The following is a 20175-nucleotide window of genomic DNA, read 5'->3' on the forward strand; positions in this document are numbered from 1 at the left end:
CTTCCTGCCACCAATCTACTGACTTAGTCATCACAGCCTTAGATGAGCTTCAATAATCTTTTTTTTTTTTCAATGTTTTTGGGGTTTGAGTTAGTATTTGGACTGTATTTGAAACAGACCTTTTCTTGCGATTACACAAACAAAAACTGCGAAGATGAGCTTTGATCAACCTTTTAAGAACATCTCAAAAAAGCACACACTTGTAAGATGACTTAAACAAAATAGTTTTTAATTCTAATTGATACTTGTCCAAAAATGTATCATCAAACTCAGTTGATTAAAAATAGTCTATGGCCAAATAAAGCAAATAATCCAGGTTTATACAAAGTGTTTCAATCAAGCAATATATTAGGAATACAAATGAATACATTTTGGAGTGACAAACAGCAAAATAGGCTAAATACAAGCTAACACATTTTTCAGTGCAATATTTTTGTATTGTGTGAAAAGGACAATCAATGGCAATGACTTTGACGACACAAATGTTATGTGTTATTAGCAGACCTGACAGGCATAACTGCATGCTTCTTGAAGCTGTCGTCCTCGCAAATCCCTTCAATTGTGTATTTGTACATCACCTTTAATATCCGTTATGTCTTGGGCATAGCAAAGTCCCAGGCGGTGTCCTGAGCGCACTTCCACATGGCTCGCACCAATCGTGTGAAGCCCATGTCTTTTGGTTTCTCCAGGCCACGCATCAAACGCTGCTTCATAATAGCAATGAACTCTTTGTTACTGAGCTCGCCGTTCCCTGAAGAAGAACATGGGAGGAGCACGTGAAGATCGACACAGTTGGCCCCCGGGTTCGATCATTCTTAGCTCAATACGTCTACATGATGTGGGATAAGAGGTCTTTTCGGCATTTTCCTCACCGTACAACATCAAAGACACTGCGTCACTAGCTTACGATGTTTTCAGGTTACAATGTAAAATACAATATTTTATTGGCCCCTTGTTACTTCATTTTCCCACCATACAACATCAGTAACACTGTGTCCCCTAGCTTACAATGTCAAATAGAGCCTCTCATTGGTTTGTAAATATTGTGACATATCTGGTGGGCGGGGCAAAAGAATACTTGCGCTGGTCAGAGGACTGAGGAAAAGACACTGTTGTAGCTGCTAGTCGTCGTCATGTTGTGCGTTTGTGTACCAGAATCGGAGAAAAAAACGTTGGGTAAAAGAAATTAAACATGATTCTTGCCATCAAGTCCATACTAATATCGACACAGTCGTTATTTTCTTAGCTTCATCTAGATTATAGCGTGTAGCCTAAATGCCAACAATAGCCTTGTAAAAACTGGTCCGAAGTAAAAAGAGGCACGGATTGCAAACAATCTTTGCGCTTCCAATAAAAAAATAAATTCAACAAAAACAATAAATACATGACAAGTGTATCAAAAAAATCTCTTGGATCCAATGTTTTAGCTTTAGAGCACAACTCTTCTGTTTTCTTTGATCAGAAGTGTCCCCTGCAGAGGAGGGTGGAGTAGCCAAACATTTTACTTAAGTAAAAGTATTGCTACTTCAGAAGAATATTAGAAGTAGAAGTAAAAGTAGTCATCCAAATAATTACTTGAGTAAAAGTAAAAGACTTGGCGAAAAATGTACTCAAGTACAGTACTAACTGAAGCAACGTCGTATTAATTGATTTTTTTAAAACAACCAAATCATCAAATGATCAAAGTCAATCCAATGAAGAAAAAAAATACATTTAATTAAAAAGTAGATTAAAATAATCTACGTAAATTGGAGTGCTTTAATAAACAATAAAATACAAACAGTAAAAAGCAATTCAATAATTGTAACACATTTAAAGCCCCTATACTTATCTTAACAGGCTCTGCAAGCAGAACAAGCTAACCCATAAACTCGAACAAAGAAGCTGGTGTTAGGCACCGTTTTGAAGGGGGATATGCTTCAGATGTGAGGCCAGGGGTGCTCCTTCTCTTCTGCGTCGTCATAGTCGGCATCGCTAAGCGACATTTTTAAACTGTTTCACCCCGCTCAAGTTGAATAGGGTCACCTGATGAGCCTGCTATGTTTGATTGGTTAAACATGGTAGCGCCTGCCGTAGTTCTCCGTCATAATGAAGACGGACAAGTACTGACGTGGAGGGGATTTATTAAGTAACGAAGTAACGAGTTCTATGTTGCCTAATGTAGCTGAGTAAAAGTATGGGGATTTAAAAATACTCCTAGAAGTACAAAATTTCCCAAAACTTAATCAAGTAAACATATTGGAGTAAATGTACTCCGTTACTGAGCACCTCTGGTCCGCTGGGATCCTGTAAAACTTCAATTTACGATCACTAACATTTTTCTCTCAAAAAAACACATGATGACCACTAGCAGCTACAACAGTGTTTATTTACTGTGACTTCTAACCAGCGCAAGACTTATCCTGCCTTCATCTTCGTCACATGTGACATTGGCTATGAAAGGGTCCATGCGATGTTTTTCTATGTAACTAATAACTAGTGTTTATTAACGCACCTAACACTCCCTCTGCCATACAGCAATCTCGCCTTAATATCCCCACCTCACAGAACGGATTCAACATGAATCCCAAGGTCTTCTATTGGAACATAAATGAGGGGATACCTACCATCGCAGTCGAAAAGGGCGAAGACCACGTCGCATACGTGATCTGACAACTCCACCTTGGCTACAGTGCGGGCCACCTGTTTCATGGTAACTGGGGAGGAAAGCCACAAAAAGAGAGATCCATTAGTAGGGTGGATTGCGGTGTGTGATGCTGGGCACCAACTAGACAAGCAGTGTTGCGAGTAACTCGTTACAAAGTAACTTTTCTCGGTAATGAGTAGGGCTGCACGATTAACCGAAATTGAATTGATATAGAAATATGGAATTGCGTATTCTTAAAACACAGTGCTTTTTTTTCAAAGATTTATAGTTTGTTAATTGAAGGATGTCGTCTTTGGGCAACTAGAACAGCAATATACAATAGAGCAAGACTGCTGTTGTCGCTTGATGGCTTTTTTTCATCCTCTCACTCACCATTTGTTATAACTGGTTTATTGGTTATGAACATGTTTATGAATAGCTGATTGGATTATAAACATGGTTTGTCCCGCTGTTGCGCTCTTAAGTTCCCTGGAGTGGTGGGAGGCGGGGAGTAGTTGAATGATGCAGTCCCCATGGTGTTAATCTTTCAAAATCCAGTAAACTTTTACCCATGAGCGTAATAAGCCTGTGTTTGGGAGTGAATTCAACCCAAACAACCCCAAAAATGATAGCATTCTTAAAACTCTTTTTCCTAATAAGGAACAAGATAAGCTTAAACATAATGAAAAATTCTAGATAAAATATTTCCAAAAAAGAAAACAAAACAAATGTGAACAACGCAGCGTCGGAAATACTTCCTAGCACTTCTCTGGAGCTGTGTTCAAATATATTTTTAAATTGCTACAGAAAATAAGATATAAAAAATATTAAGAATGAAAGTGAAGCGATCAATAAATTAATGTGAAAAAGTATAAATTAATCCATCATTTGCAAAGGCTTTACTTAAAGGAACAATGTGTATTATTTGACCACTAGATAATGCTGTACTATGTAATGCAACCAAAAAAAATGAGTGCAAGGAAGAATACAAATTATGGAGCAACCAAAATGCACAATGTTAACTTCCATCTTCTTGACCCTCAGCAGCAAGATGGCTGACAATTAGCTCATGTTATATAAAACAAAGGCAAACTTCCCAAGGAACAATCACTTTTTAACAATGCATGTTTGGATGAAAATTCATGCATTTTGGATTTTTTAAAAATCAATATTGTTCTACAACTAGACGCCCCTTAATAATACAACTGTCCCTTTAAACTTTCATATTATGGTTCTGCCTTTGCTACGAATATATCTAAATCCAAGTCCCCCAGCAAGACACCGTTAATCATGTCGTAGAAGCGGAGGTGGCTTTTTTCTTATGGGCCTGCAACTCAATACAGTTATGGTGGCACCATCTCAAGCACAGAGAACAAGAATTTCTACTTACCGTATATACTGGCATCCAAGGCGTATTTAAAACTAAGAAATAAAATACTGGTATCAGGGTGTCAGTTCCTATCCGCTAATTTTGTTCCATAACAATGAATGCTAGGCAGCACGTAGGGAGGGGGCATGGCTTATACAGCAACAATGGGGGCAAACACAGAATTTACGATAGAAGAGTGCTGGATTTTTGGTATTTTTGTTTGTAAAATTATGTTTGCATTACACTGTGCCTGGGAAAAAGAAAAAATCTTGGGCAGTACTTAGCAATGGAGGTTGAAATCTTTGAGTGTTTTTAAGGCCATAGACAAAATGGATATGGAGTGATTGCTAAGTGTTTGTTTTCAAATTTTCAAGATTACACAACAACTATTAAGGGTTCACTGCTTTCTTCTATTTATTTAATCAAGTGACTATATTTAAGCGGTCGCTTGGCTAAAATGAGAGTAGATAGTTACTCTCAGAGTAGCGTGCCACTTTTGAGTTTCAGTAATGTAAAACAATGTAAAATGGTCGGCATTTATATCGCACTTTTCAAGTCAATGTAGACCTCCCAAAGTGCTCATTCACACACTCACATACCGATAGCAGCGTCAGCCATGCAAGACAACTATCTGGTTATCGGGGGCATTAGGGATTCAGCGTCTTGCCCAAGGACACTTAAACATATAACACAGCGGAGCCGGGAATCAAACCTGCAACCTGTTGATCCCGAGACGAGCGCTTTACCTCCTGAGCTACTGTAATCCCAGGGTAACAAAATCACTTTTTAAATGAAGTAACTAGTAACGGTAACTCATCACTTTTTTACTGTAACACTCGTAACACTGATGGCGAGACGCCGATTCGGATAAAGAACAGCCGCGTGCCACTCAAAGCCAGAAAATGCATTCTAATGAAAATGGAAATGAGGACCTAAAGCTGACAGCATACGCTTGTACAAAAGTGAGAACCACTCTGATTGAATTGAAGAGGTTGAAAACAGAAATTAGGGAGGTGGAATAAAAGCCTCAGGCAGATGAAAAAATGTTGAACATCTATGTCATCTCATCCCAGATATTGAAAAGGAGAATTTGAAAGCACATCAATTGGAGGATGAGAAAAGGTTTGCCATCGAATAATGAAGTATAGTTCCATTATTGCACGATTTGGCTCGCCTCCCAGAAAGACAATGGATTGGTTAGTAATCATGCATGGTCAGGGGAGGGCTAAATGCTTTCCTCTCAAGGCCACATGCAGAAGATTTTAAGGAACCAAGGGATATGTTTTGTCATTTCGGATTTTTACCTCATTTCCTGAACACACAATATTCCAATTTTAGCTTCAATTTTAAATGCACAATTTAAAAAAAAAAATTTAAATGAAAAAATATTTTGAAAGCGTATGCAGGTTTTTTTTTTTTTTTTTTTCTAGAGTTTTTTAAACTAATTTTCCTAACACAATATATTCTGTTGAAGTCCTGTTTTTTTCAGATTTTGAGTTATAGTTTATAATTGTAAAAACATGATCCATTTTGTAATAAACACATAATTTTTCAGCATTTTAAGTGGTTAATTTGAAAAACTAAAGGCTACATCATCAGATATTTAAAAAATACTTTCCTGAGCACACAGGATTCTGTTTCACTTGTCAGTTTATTTTATTTTTGCATTTATGTTAAGAATTGTACACATTTTATCATTTTTACAGAAAAAACATTTTTGAAAGTGTGTAATTGACCAAAAAAGTGACACTTTTTACTCAAACAATTACTCTTCTATTTCTCTTCTTTTTGTTTTGGTTTAGTGTATATTTCTACAAAAATAATAATTGTCATGGAAATCCTTTTACTTCTGTGTAAGTAAGTCTCTCATCTCATCTGATTAGCTGCACCGCTTATCCTCATTAGGATCGCGGGGGTGCTGGAGCCCATCCCAGCAATCATCGGGCAGTGGGCAGACACCCTGAACTGGTTGCCAGCCAGGGCATACAGGGGACAGAAAACTCGCTCGCTCATTCACACCTAGGGACAATTTGGACCGGCCAATTAACCTAACATGCATGTTTTTGGAGTGGGGGGAAACCGTAGTGCCCGGAGGAAACCCACACAAGCATGGGGAGAACATGCAAACTCCACACAGGAGTATATTTTATAGGTGACAAGTGAACATTTATTTGAAAGTCGAAATAGTTCGTAAAATTGAACAATACACCAGCCATTTTTCATCATTTAGAATTTAGTTAAACAATGTTTCTGATCACACACTACTTTTTTATTTTTTAAACAGAAACCCAAATAGGTTTTTCAAGACAAGCATAAAATTGTACAAAAAATATCAATTGTCAAGGAAAAAAAATGTAACTTTGAAAAGAGTTTTTGGCCATCATAAAAAATACAAATGGTATTAACTAGATTTTTTAGAGAAAATCTAACAATACAACAATAAAAAAGTGTGCAAGAGGATTTACACCAAGGGCGACGTTTACCTTTATCGATGGATGCCCCGGCCATGTGGTAGAAACTCAGCGCTGTATCCACATCATTGACATTCTTCAGAAAGGTGAAGAAATTCTCCACCTCCTCAAACGTGATGCCCTGCACAAAGGCATTAACCAGGCTTAAAAAACTCAAAGCCAAATAATTGAAGGCCTGCGCAGCATGCAACCAATCTAGACTGGGTCACAGCGAAATACCGCAAAAAGGTCATCCAAATATTGCTGAAAGCAGCGAGCAGACACAAATGGGAAGAGGCGTTGGTTGAGCATGCATGGATGAACAAGACGCTGTGGAGTGTCAGCAGAACAGGTCCGCTCGTATAATACAAGACGACGGGGGCACACTGCTAATTTGTACAGAAAACTAAATGTTTCTCTATTTTAATGGGCGAATAATAACTTGGCTCAAGCTCATTGATGCGTTTTCCGATCAGGCTTGCATTACCCAACATGTTGTTTTTTTATCTGTGGCTCCATAGATAGATAGATACTTTATTCATCCCCGAAGGGAAATTCACATTTCCAGCAGCATCCCTGAGCTGAGAACAGTACAATAATAAAGCCAAAAGAATACAATATACAAATACCCAGTGTGACGTGCAAATGCCCACTGTAGCGTGTTATATAGAGTAACTAAATAGTGCTACACAGAATACATATTGCAGTAAGATTCGGTAATATCCAATGTAGGTGGTGTGGTTTAATGTGGGCCTTTGCTCTGCCGGGTAGAGTTAAAGAGCCTCATGGCATGAGGAAGAAAAGATCTCTTCAGTCTGTCCGTAGTACAAGACAGTGACAGCAGTCTGTCGCTGAAACTGCTCTTCTGTCTGGAGATAATGCTGTGTAGATAAAAGCCATTCATATAATTTATGCTAGTTTGTGAGAAGAGGTGATGGGACAGATTTGATTGCAACACCAGGGTGGATATTAAATACTTAAAAATTGACCTCCTATTTTGACTTTCGGAGCCTCATCACAATCAAATCTAAGCTGCATGAAATGTTTTCCCCCCACTTCGAATGAATAACTGATGACTTTTTGAAAAAATCTGTGTATAGGTCATGATAAAATGTCAAAAAATCCCCAGGATATGACATTAACCCGTTCAGAGTTGGGGATCACAAAGTGAAATTGCTTGATGTGAGGGATAGAAACCAAAGGTAATTAGGTAATACGCTCTGAACCCCCGGTAAAAACACTGCCCAAAGATAGCTGGCATGGGCTTCATCACCCCCCGTGACCCAACTGAGGATAAGTGGTGCAGATAATTGATGGATGGATGGATATATATACAGGCACACACATTGCTAATCAATGAATCGGTCGCTTATTTTTTTGATAAATCGATGAATTGGATTTCTCCTTGTTTTGGACATATAGAGTGCAAAAATCAACAGAATATCCTGTAATATAAAATATGTATCCAAATTGTCTAAAAGTTCTGTTCTCTGGTAAAATTTTGGAATACATTACCAATATGAAAATGATATATGCTTAAGAATTTGCCCCTTATGTAGAGTTAGTCATGAAAGTATTATCATTTTCTTTTTACTTAATTTAATTTAGTTTTTTCCCCCTTTGGATTTCTGCAGCATTGTCAGTTCCCTTATGAATTGTTAACTTTGTTGCATGATTAAACTGTCAAACACTACAAAGTTGAAACCTTTCTGCCAAAATGTGTGTAATGATGCAATGATCAGTGTGAAGGATTTTTTAAAAATATAGGTTAACCTTTTTTTTAAAAAAAAAAACAGCCTTAGCACATTCTGCATGACAAAAGCAGTACTACAACTCCCAGCGTCACAACGGAATTAATTGATCCGACAGCACTTGTTCTCAGCCAATCAGAAAGTGAGGATGATGACGGCCAGTGGCTGCAGATTTAGGTCATCTATCTTTGTATGACATGTGATCCACATGCTTGTACAGTGGTACCTCTACTTACGAATTGATTTTGTTCTGGGAGTAACTTTGTAACCTGAAACAATTTTAAGTAGAGTGTTCGGTATCTGAAATGGTTCAACCATGTCTTTGGGGCACTTGTAACGTTGATCAGAGGTATCCGGAACGATTGGTATGGGTTAGGTTTGTCCCTTTTCCGCAGGCAAAAAAATAATTTGGAGAAATGTTTGAAGTGGATAAAAGCATGCTGTCGCCCTCACATTCAACTCAATGAGAAGATGATCGACGGGAACCGGAACAAAGTTGGTGTTTTATTTTCATTAAATTGAAGTTTACGCTGCTGTTAGGTCGGTTATAACACAGCACCCTATCACTTTCACAGCATGAAGTGTAGCTCCACAGAAAATGTTGTCACAGGGAATTGTCAAGGGCTCTGGATGTGTTTGTTGGGTGGGTGTGCGCAACTATGATAGGCTTGTGTCAAACAGCCATACGGGTGCACAACTCAATGTATCCACCCCAAAACAATCTGTGAAGCACGGGAGCAGCGAGAATTTTGGCGTCTATTTACATTGTAAAGAAATTCATTAATTAAATTGGACTCTGATGAAAGTCAGAAGAGTGGATAGAAATGCTTATGACCAATGGGTGCTCCGTGGATCGTTATTGAGTTCGGAAAGGGACTGAGGAGAGAATGCAATACGTGGCTACAGGTCCAACCTACTGCTACGGCTAAGCTACGTAACAACTCTCTTAAGCCACCCCTGCCAAGCCTGTATATCGCCGACGCCGAATCCATTACTTTAATCATCACAGAGACTTGGCTCAACCTGTGGATCCTGGTGCTAGCGTGAAGCTCTCTACACCCCTCCTTCTATTGAAAGGAAGAGCCCAATTACGTTGTTCTATTGTATAATGACAATAAAGACTTTGTGTGTGTGTGTTCGTTTGTTCAACTGCAATTCTGTGTTCTGTGTTTCTTTTGAAGAGCTATAGTTTTCATTTTCTTACAGTCAGAAGAGAGGGCTCAATCAAAAGTGATACAGTGCTGCTTTCTGTTGGTAAATAAAGATTTTTTTTTTATAATTCCTAGCACAAAGTCAGACTTGAAAGATGCCACAGCAAAAAGCACAGAAAAGAAAAAAAAAACAGATTTCCGTCACTGGGCTTCAATTTTCGTTGTCACATGATGAGAATTAGCATTGCTGTGAACTCAAGGTTTAAATGCAGGCCACATGCACCCTGCAACCAACCAGTTTCCCAACCCTACTACAGAATAATTGCCATATTCATCCCCTTCTTCAGCAAACTTTACTATTTCATCCACTTGAATCGGTGCAAGAATGTCGCACAAAATTAAATTACTATTTAAATTACCTCTCATGCAAGAACCCTCATTAAGTCATTTTTGGAATAGAATGATGATGAGACAATTAGTGGTGTGAAGAAAACACAAAAGCTGGAGAAAAATAAACGTCAAATAGCTTGCGTGACTGTGTTGAATACTGATGTTTCTGCTAATGGTTATGAGTAAAGGGGGACGTGTATGAGAGGCTGTTTGATAAGTATACTTGCTTTCACATTATACTTTCACACATGCACAACTATACTCTCATACAGATACAGTCATACTCATGCACAAACACTAGTATACTCTCTCATACACACTACGATACTCTCACACATACGATTATGCTCTCATACAGACGCTATTATATTCTCTCAAATATTTAACTTAACTCTTATACACACACTACTATTCATTCCTACACATACTAGTATACTCTCAATCACATACTACTTTAATCCCCCTCAAACATTACAACAGATTCTGACACACACTATTATACCCATACACTCACACATTACTATTCTTTCTCACACACCATTAAAATTGCAAATTATTTCACGTTTTTTCATACTACTCAGTGTTGTTTTACTTTGGGTATATGTTGAACCGTTCAACGTCAAACTGGAGTAGCTCCCAGTAGTAGTACGAGATAGAGAGTATAGTAGTATGTGTGGGACAGCATTGTGTGCAGCAGAATACAGTGGTATGTGTGAGAGAGTATAGTCGAGAGTGTATGATACTATAGTAATATGTGTGAAAGACTATAGAAATGTGTGTGTGAGAGTATAGGAATATATGTGAGAGTATAATAGCTTGTGTATCAGAATATATAGGAATGCCAGAGAAAATATTGTAGTGTATGTGCATGGGATTGGCTGTGCCTCTATTTATTAATTTGTCACTGATAAACATTGTGAAAACAGAGTAAGACATGTAATACAGAATTCGAATAGAAAAACGATGATAGACTATCAGAATAAAAAGGCAAAAGAATAACTACAATGTCGCGGTTAGAAAACTGTCCCAAGGTATAACAACAATGCAATAGTGCATTGTAACAATAGTAGAATGACAAGAAGTTCAATAACATTTAGCAGCAACAGTTAGAAACCCAAAATAAGTCACAAAGTATATATTTGCAGTTTCCTGCAATGGTATATAGTAGTGAGCATAGTTGTGCATATGTGAGAGCGGCCTCTCATAGGAGTATTTCAGGAAAATCAGGACATTTTAATGTGCTGGCTCACTCAAAAATCTCCCACAAGCCGTCACAAATGCTTCCACGTAAGACAATTAGCAAAAGCACCAGTAAAGGCCTATCACTAAGCTTTACCTGTGCATCCTTAAACATCTTCTTCAATCCTTTCTGCATCTGCTTGAGTTTACGAGACTGAACGCCGCTGTAGGCGAGCAGCATGCCGCCAAACTGTCTCTCAGAGATTCGGCTGTCTACCGGATCATTGCGCTCGAACTGCGAAGGGGAAACCCAAAAAGAGAGCAGTGAGTGAGGTGCACAAGAACAAACAAATTAACAGGCCGGCACGGGATGATGGCAAACAGTAAATTGCGGTGTCAGACTTCAAGTCGAATCAGGCATAGGCAAGGAACGAGGACTTTCGCTATGGGTTTTTCCTGACGTTCAAGCTGAGCGTGCCTTCGCGGAGGAGGACTTTGGCTTTTGTCAGGTCAATCCTGGCGATTAATATCCAGGGCAGCGCGACACCCGCACGGCAGCCTTCATTCGTTGCCTTGCAATGTGCCAAGCTTTCAAAATGGTAATTTACAGCGAAAGGGAACTGCTTGTTACTATGTAAATTATGAGGCAGACTGCAATAACAGAGGGGCTGATTTTCCACATTATGTTCAAACATTTGTGTATTGTGAAGCTTGTGCCCTGAAGTAGCTTCTTGGACAGGAAGGAATGCACCAAGATAACTTATTAAAATTAAGAGAACATAGGATATTTGTAATAGATTTGGCTGTCCCTTTAATGCCATCGTGCCTTTCACAGTTCATCTGTGCCTTGCAACATTTTTTTAAAGAATATTCATAGGAAAGGGTTGGTGGTGGGAAAAATTATAGCTGCATTTAATTCATTAAAAGTACTATATAAGTGTTGAAAGAGCCATATTGGACAAAAAAACATGTTTTGAGCCGCAATAAACATGAAAGCTAAATTTCATATATACTAAAGCCGAAAAAAAAACCCAGCAAATTTTCACAACATACTTTTTGGGCTCATCAAGAAATGGTTGGCGGACAGGAAAAGGTACTAGGGTGTTTGCACCAATTTTAATTTGTAAAGCCTTAGTTAATAAAATGTAATAGCACATACACAACAGTAAGTGGCATTGTCAAGCCTGCACAAGGGAGTATACAAATTGTCAAGTTATTCAGTTATTTGTAATTGTTTTCGTGAAAGATATTTGGATAAACAAAAATATTTATGGCAGCCTTAGATTTTTTCAAGAATAGAGTCCCTTTATTGTCATTGCATGTTAGGTAGACATTTACCTTAAGAGCTTACACTGGTGATTAAGATTGTAAATATGAATAAACTCAGAGCGTGGCATATGTTTGTAGGGGCATTTTATTTTCTCTTCTCACAATATGCTCAACAACATTAAGCAGTGATGAGGAAGTTGGGTTTTTCCTGAGTGGTTAACAACTTAAATACAGTTTTCCTGTGCCCTAATCAAATTCATCTTACCTCCAGCTTCAGCACATCGTGTTGCAGCTTCCTCTGAAACTCCAGAAAACTGCCGATGGTGAGTTTTCCCTTTAGGTCTTGTCCAAAGAAATATGTAGTGAGTGCTGAGCTGCAGCCAGCTGTCTTCAGAGTGTTGCCTGTGGTGGAGCGATCGCGGTGTCTCATGCCCATGCTTGTTTGAGAGCGAATAATGCTCTGCACCTGGATGGAGACGGATCAGAAATAGTCAAAATTCAATACGGAGAAATACATTTTATTGTAACTGAGATCGTTGTGTATGTGGTACAGCATGGGTCTAGGTAGTTATTAAGTGTTGAATAAAATGCATTATTGTATGTGTATTTTTTTGGAAATAAAAGAGGAAAAACTGGGCATGACGTAGTATTAGTGATTCTGCTAAACACAAAATATAATGTGACATTCACAAAAGGGAAGTGATAGTCCTGAACAGTGTTGAACAATACTAAATCACTTTAAGTGAAATAAAAACTTTTAAAAAGATCACCCAGAAACTCTGGGTGCTCAACAACCCTAAAGCTCTGAACCCCAAATCGCCCCTGAGGTACAGTACTCCCTCGATTTTTGCGGTTATTCTGTCTCAGTACCACCCGTATTAGGTATATTTCTGCGAAGTAGGAACCATATGAATATGCAAATGCACTTTAGCGTAACACAAGGAGTCTGTTTAGAATAGAGAATATAGAATAGAATAGAATATACCTTTATTGTCATTGTTACAAAATGGGTTAACATATTGTGACAACGAAATTGGGCAGTTTCCCTAAGCCGTAATATGTTGTTGCTGCAAAGCAGAGATGAATGATACAAGCAAACTCTGCCTTAGTTGCTATAAAATCTCATGTGTATTGGTGGATATATCCGGGTAATTTAAGTTTTATTTTCTGCCACCACAGCAAAAACGCTGCAGTTTATACATAGTGTATGCGACAGTTGTATCCAACCATTTGTAGTGTAAGTCTATTCTTCTGGAATGCCACACTGTGACCTTGTAAACTGATGAGATGCAGCAATAGAGCACACTTTTAGAGCAAGAACAAACAAGCATGGTACTTTTTTGATTTTGGTGAGTGACATAAATTACATCATCCTTTAGTTATTAACTATTTTGTCAATGACGTCTGCTGTGCTTGCACCATCCAAACTAATTGCTCGCAAACGGCACGTCTAAGTGGCTATTTAATTTTCACTAGTTAAGTAAATGATTCATTCATATTGCTCTAATCAGCTCCGGGGAAACAGGAAGCAGTTCTTGGATTTTTTTAATTGTACTGGTGCCCTGACCAATTCTGTTATGTAAGCCAAAATCAGCAGGATGGAAAAAAAATCTGTGATGTCCTGAGGACTCGAGAATTGAACCGCAATATGACGAGAGAATAGGCTTAGAAGCTGTAAAATCAGTCACCAAGGTGTTTTTTTTTTTTTTTTTTTTTTTAAGGAATCCTTGGATAAGGGAAACGTACATTGACACAGACATTTAATAGTGTGGCCAAACACATAAGATCAGGATGTATTAGTTTATATTAATTCAAGCCCCTTTTTGTTCACTCTGACTGGTTCATTAAGAAAAATGTCCTTTTAACTTTTGAATCTTTAATGTCCTCATTACCTTTAGTGGCGATAAGCCTGGGAGGACATCCGTGCTTGTGTGTTTTAGTGTGTGACAAGCTTTTAATAATTACATTGCCAATTTCACATGAACCTGTTCAAACTCCTCCAGGTCAACTTCTCCATCTCCGTTGAGATCAAACATCTTGAACGCAATCTCAAAGTTCCTCTGGGGAGCTGGAGAGGCAAGAAAACACACACAAAAGGTAATGCATTTCAAAATCGCTCATATGAAAATGACACTTCACACTTGAGCGAGCCCGGGAGATGGCAAAAAAGTTCTATAAAGACTCGCATCACGTTACACATCGACTAATGCACTTTCAAATGAGTTCTCCTTTTGTTATCAGATGATCTTTGGTCTCTTGAGTCAAGAATCAGCCTTGCACAATTAATACATTATTATTTCCAACCGTTCCTCTCGTTAAATTAACAGCGGTCGTTGCACGGTGCATACAAATTTCAAATTTTACCAATTACAATAATTTTAAAAATATATTCTCTTTACAATGGTCTCTAAAATTTGAATTACTCATCTGAATTACAGCTTCAATTTTGCCTGTTGTTGGCCGGTTAAACAAATAGCATTTATATGTTTCTATTCTAACACAAGGCCAGGTACGTTTATTTGTGTGCCTTAAAACATTCTTTCATTCTGTCCTCGGATCAAACATTTAAGTTGTGCAAAATGCCAAATATTTTTTAAAAAGGAATATGAATACAATATTTTCCGGGCTTTACAGCATACCGGTTTAAAGGCCGCACCTCTAAAGACAATCTTTTGTGAGATATTTCTATATAGGGATGCACTGAATTATAACTACTGAAAGACCTAGTGTTGCATCAAGAAAACGTCAGAAAAAAATCATGTGGCTTATAGTTGAGAAAATAAGGTAAATGTTTACTTTGAATGCATTTTTACATTGCTGAAAATATGTAATCCTCAGCTGGCTTTCTTATGTCTTACAGGTTTTTCTTTTTTGATTTGATTAGTGCTGTATAACCTTATTGTCATTTAGGTTAGATGTTTTGTTTGTGTTTCTTGTGTGGCGCATTGAGATTACATTACATTCACATAGTCCAACTCAATTTTGGATGGAAACGTCATAAGATCAAGAAAAATAAATCAGCATCACTCTTTTAATTATCATACAATTCTTGTATAAAAAATACATTTTGGGAATAATGACACTGACTAAACAGACTTGACATTTAATAAGAGAATTTGTGCAAGGGTTGAGAAAAAAATGCACTTACTTGACAGTACAGTGGTGAGGAAGATGTAGTCAGAGAAGGAGATGAGGCCACATTCCCCTAGCGTATAAAATATGCTGTCTTCATCAGCAAACTTCTCCCTCTCTTGAGCTATCTTCTGCTCATATAACCCCAAGCAGACAAATAAAAACTTATTAAGAGACTGTGTTTATTCCAAACATTTCAGTGATGTGTCTATCTATAAGAGCTATCCTCAAAGCCAAATAAGGAGGGGAAATAAGATATAGAAAATAAGAGAACCAGTGTGCACCGGACTGATTATGTTACAATGATTGAGTGCAATATCATTCATGCAAGTGCTGCATACACATAAACTATACAGGCAGGTGAGGTCGGTGCTGACAAATACTTAGCAGGTGTTGTAACACTTAATACTCACAGTGTGGAATAGAGACAAAAAGAGAAGAAACATCACAAGACCGCAGCACAAACATACGCACTATTGATAAAACATCTGGAACACAAACTGAGAGGTATTATTACAAAGGGATTTTGGTTTCATACGTACAGGTAAACACAGAGAGGAAATTGATATTTTTCTGTTAGCATGTGTATAATTACAGCCTTGCATGAGTGTGAAATATTCACATGCACACTCGGTTAAATACGCTTTTCCCACTGGTGGGTCGCTCCAGCAAATAAGAGTTGACATATAGACGGCGCATGCCTTGAGAAGGGGGGGAGGTCAAGGGTTGCACATTAAAGCCCTGATGGAGTTACCTCCGTCTGTACGAGGTCCATTTCAGAAGAAGTGGAAGATGAGAAAAAAACGTTATAACAATAACCCGTTGCGGTCTTAAGCAGGCTCTTGAATGATAAACAGTTTCTCACAGACAGACACAAACTCTCACACACATAAAATATTCGGTATATTCAAACCTCAAAGAAGGAGGACACTTTTCACACAGCTTAACACTCCGTTATTGTCATTCTGTGTCTTGAAAATACTAATGTGAGAAGTGTCAAGACGGCTGCGGGGAAAGCAACAAGATAAGCTCGGGCTTTTCCCCGTCAGCTTCTTTTTTACATTCCGTATTTGTTTCACTTGTATTGTTAAGTTGCAGATTTTAAATTTACAGTAAACTTGCATCTGGGTGAACAGTGAGATATTTGTTTCAAAAGTTAGTATAAAAACACAAAACTAAAAAGAATCTTAACATGTGATTTATCTGTTTAAATAAAACCAATTATATATTACTTTACAAAAAATATTTTGAAAAAATATATTGATGATTTCACTTCATTTAAAAATGTTTCAATTAATCAAAATTAGAAAAAAACAGAATAAAAAAGGTTGTGATTGAAATTTAACCGTTTATTGTATAAATATTTTTATTACAGATACATATAAGAAAAAAATACATACATCCCCTTTCAGGACGATAAAGTAACCAAATCAATCAATCAATCCGTCAACCAACCAATCAGTAAATACATAAAATCAGCATCTTGTAATCTGCTACTTTGTTATTTATTATATCATATTAACACAGTATTTTTGAGCAATTCAGTGCAAAGTTAGAAAGTCAATTTCTTTGTCATTTATTTCAGTCAGCAATGCAAGGTTTGCGGGTGCCAGCAAGCCCCTTAAGGGCACCTGAGTATCCCACAGACCAGTTCTGAAAATAGCTCACGGTGAGGAAAATGATTCGTAACTTGCGTGATAAATCATTGACATGAGTTTATTTGAATACATGACCAAATCATATTTAAAATATGCTTATAATTTAAAGATGTGAATAACTCCGTGTGAGCCATTTTTTTGCTCTAGTTTCAATAAGTACAACCTGGTACGAACATAATACTAGCCTACTAACAACAAAGTAGTAACCTTTAAGTTATTTTAAAAAAACATATTAAACACGCCAGAAGTACAATCTTAACCCCAAGCCCGACCAGAATTTCGGCCCGGGTCGGGTCTAACATGTGAATCATTGTGTTCCAGTCAGGCCCGGCTTCTTTATGGCAGATCTTTTACCTATTATCCACCTGTCATAGTTCTTTTTTCTCCCTCCCTCTCCCCCTTTCTTTCTCCCTCCCTCTTTCTCTCGCTCTCTCTCCCCTCCCCCCTCTACAGTCAACTCTTAAAAAAATACATAAATTATGGGAAATTGTTAGTTAATGTAACCGCTGCAGACACATAAATATAAAATATGTAAATGTTTATACAGTCTTGTTTTACTTAGATTTTGTTACAAAAGACAGGCTTTAATTTGTTATCATAGTCACCCATCTTCATTCTGAGTCCTCAGAAATAAAATGTGAATTTTCAGCCTTATTTTCAGGCTTCAAATAAGGTCAATTGGTAGGGCAAGGGTTAGATTTTTTTGGACTCAATCATATCTCAGCTACATGCTAATTAACAACAAAAAACTAACTCTGCTTCAAAAGGATTGGTGTACCCTAACATAGAAAATAAAAATGATGTCCAATTAAAATCCTGCTGGAACTTCCTGTAAAATCAGAACAACATGACAGCATACAAAAGCGTGGTTACTAAAAAAATGAAATTCACACACACACATCCTCACTCAATCTCATCAAAACTGACAGACGGAGTCGCGTTTCATTCAAAAAGCCACAACGTGAACCAATTTCAAATCTACACAATCCCTTTCCTTTAGTGACTTGACACCATGCTCTTCAGGCATCATGCAGTAGTGACATCCGAACAATCCAAATGATGAATTGCTGACGGCTCCCAAGCACATAAAACAGCCTCAAGTGCTAACTCACAGTGCAAGTTCCTGGTTCCTGAAGCCCCTGTGCACCCATCATGCACAGAAAGAGCACCAATAGATACTTTCTGAGGAAGACCTTACTGAGAAGAGGGCATGCTGAGGAAATGCCAAAACCAAAGCACGAAGAAAGCTTGTGCTCATTAAAAAATAAAATAAATACAAATATAAGGAAATGAGGAAGGAAATATTTCACAAGTGCAGGGGAACAGCAATGTTATGATCCAGAAATAGTGACAATTTTGTGATATTTACAGTTGATTAAAGGAACTCTATTTCGCCTATGTTGTTTTTCTGTTCTTGGAGAAACAAAGCGGAAAGCCGAACTTTGAATAATTTAGCAAGGTTAGTATAGCAGACAGCTGCAAGCGCCGCATTTACCCCAAGCGTACTGATAAACGAGCCAACTTAAGAGTTTCATTTAGTGTAATGCCGAAACAGGAGACAGTAACGACAGCTGGAATGGGCTGTTAAGTGACTGACAAGCCCCTCAATGTAAAAAGAGGCTTTTAACCCACTAGACTTTATCCAGGTCAAATAGAGTTTATACTGATCGTTTACATACATTTGGTAACTGAGTACAGGTAGGTAAATCTTGAATTTATTTGTGCTTTTGTTAACCAAAACAAACAAATGGACGGACGTGGTCTTTTATTAGAGCTCTATATGCACATTTATATTCTTAAAGTGACAGAGTGTAATAAATCAGCACCACAGTTCACTGTAGTTAGGATAGAGCAAAAGAGTGCATTTGCAGAAGACGTAGTACGGAAGCTCGAAAGATACCACTTCACTGAATTTAAAACTCTAATTCCATATTTTCTTGCAAGAAAAAAGATCAATCTAATTGAGCAAATCTTTGAATTTGTTTAGAAACGCTGCCATTGAGGGATGAAATGCAATAAATCAGCAGTAGAGGAATACACTGTTACTCATTCTTTACATGCAATAGGGTCATTAAAGATGATCCCCGCAATTTGAAAAAGTTTTTCTGGCTGCAATCATGATTGCAGCTTCTGTCAAACCACTTGTCTGTCACGTGCAAGTACATAGCTAACCTAGACACGCTTGAATTAACTTTTCATTTTGGGTTGGCATTTGGACTGTATTTGAAATGAACATTGAACATTTTCATTCTAAAATCAAAGAAAACAACAAGCACAAACGCAAAATTGCTCTTCAATCCCTCTCCCCTGACATATTTTATGAAGTTCCAGAGAAATGACTTAATCGCATACTTCCACCTGAGATTACAATTAAGATTAATTTTCCATTAAATAAAAATAGGCTAGCTGTTCACCTGCACAAAGAAAAGTGAGTGTAAAGCCTGTCCATGTAAAAAGACTGAATAATAAAGTGTATAAAAAAGTGGGCTAAAAGAACCAAGAGGATTTAGTCTTGACTAAAAAGTGCAGCGTTTCATTCAGGTGCACACATGCCGCTGAGCACACACCCCATACCTGCCAGAAGTCCTGAAGAGGGGGATGGGCGGAAGCAAGGTTGGGGCATAGGTGATAGAAAAAGCAAGGAAGGAAAGGGCCGGGAGGTTTTCAATGGAAAATGAAAGGCAGCAGAAGGAATTATTGAGGGATGAAGGGGAGGGGGGGGGTGCAAGACAGACAAGGTGAAGATTTTGAAATAAGGGGTTTTCAGGAGAATCATTATTAACAAGGAGGAGGAGGAGGAGAAAAAAATGGAGGGATTACTTGTTATGAGAACATGGCAGACAACAGCATGACAAAGTCAAAAATAGTAACACAAAACAACAATAGCGGGTTACAATGTCAAATTTCATCAAAAACACAATGATGGGACACAATGGCATAGCATGTTAAGAAGAGACTAGAAATCCCGTTAATACTTTTAGATTATGCTTCTACTCAGGCCAGGAAGTTACAACACTCGGTGAGTCAGTCAGTGTAAACATTAGTTGTTCAGTCGCAGTCACACTGGGTGTGTTGTGGTTGCCTGGAATGGGGGTTGAACCTGGAGAAAATCAACCACTGGAGGACTGTAAAAACATTCATCAAATATTTCTATTTTAGGGAGGTGAAATAGGGAGGGAGTTGTAAAACTTATTACTTAC

At 37.8% G+C, this 20175-nt stretch overlaps 1 protein-coding gene across 2 annotated transcripts in view; it reads right to left on the minus strand.

The window, feature by feature from the left end:
• Positions 1–208: 208 nt before the first annotated feature.
• The window catches only part of micu1 (mitochondrial calcium uptake 1), a 35254-nt gene continuing 15287 nt past the window's right edge, over positions 209–20175 (minus strand). Inside the window, exons 6-13 of one of the 2 annotated variants that reach the window (XM_088351087.1) lie at positions 19550–19561; positions 15334–15448; positions 14171–14253; positions 12451–12651; positions 11074–11211; positions 6479–6587; positions 2607–2696; positions 209–751 (exon numbers count right to left, since the gene is read on the minus strand). In XM_088351087.1, coding sequence (XP_088207213.1) covers positions 591–751; positions 2607–2696; positions 6479–6587; positions 11074–11211; positions 12451–12651; positions 14171–14253; positions 15334–15448; positions 19550–19561 — 909 coding nt within the window. In that variant the 3' untranslated portion in view covers positions 209–590. The remainder of the gene's footprint in view (positions 752–2606; positions 2697–6478; positions 6588–11073; positions 11212–12450; positions 12652–14170; positions 14254–15333; positions 15449–19549; positions 19562–20175) is intronic. The other variant, XM_088351088.1, reaches the window with a different exon arrangement.

This window comes from Urocampus carinirostris, chromosome 13 (assembly GCF_059441175.1).
Source record: "Urocampus carinirostris isolate Australia breed hairy pipefish chromosome 13, RoL_Ucar_1.0, whole genome shotgun sequence".
In the NCBI taxonomy this organism is placed as follows: Eukaryota; Metazoa; Chordata; class Actinopteri; order Syngnathiformes; family Syngnathidae; genus Urocampus; species Urocampus carinirostris.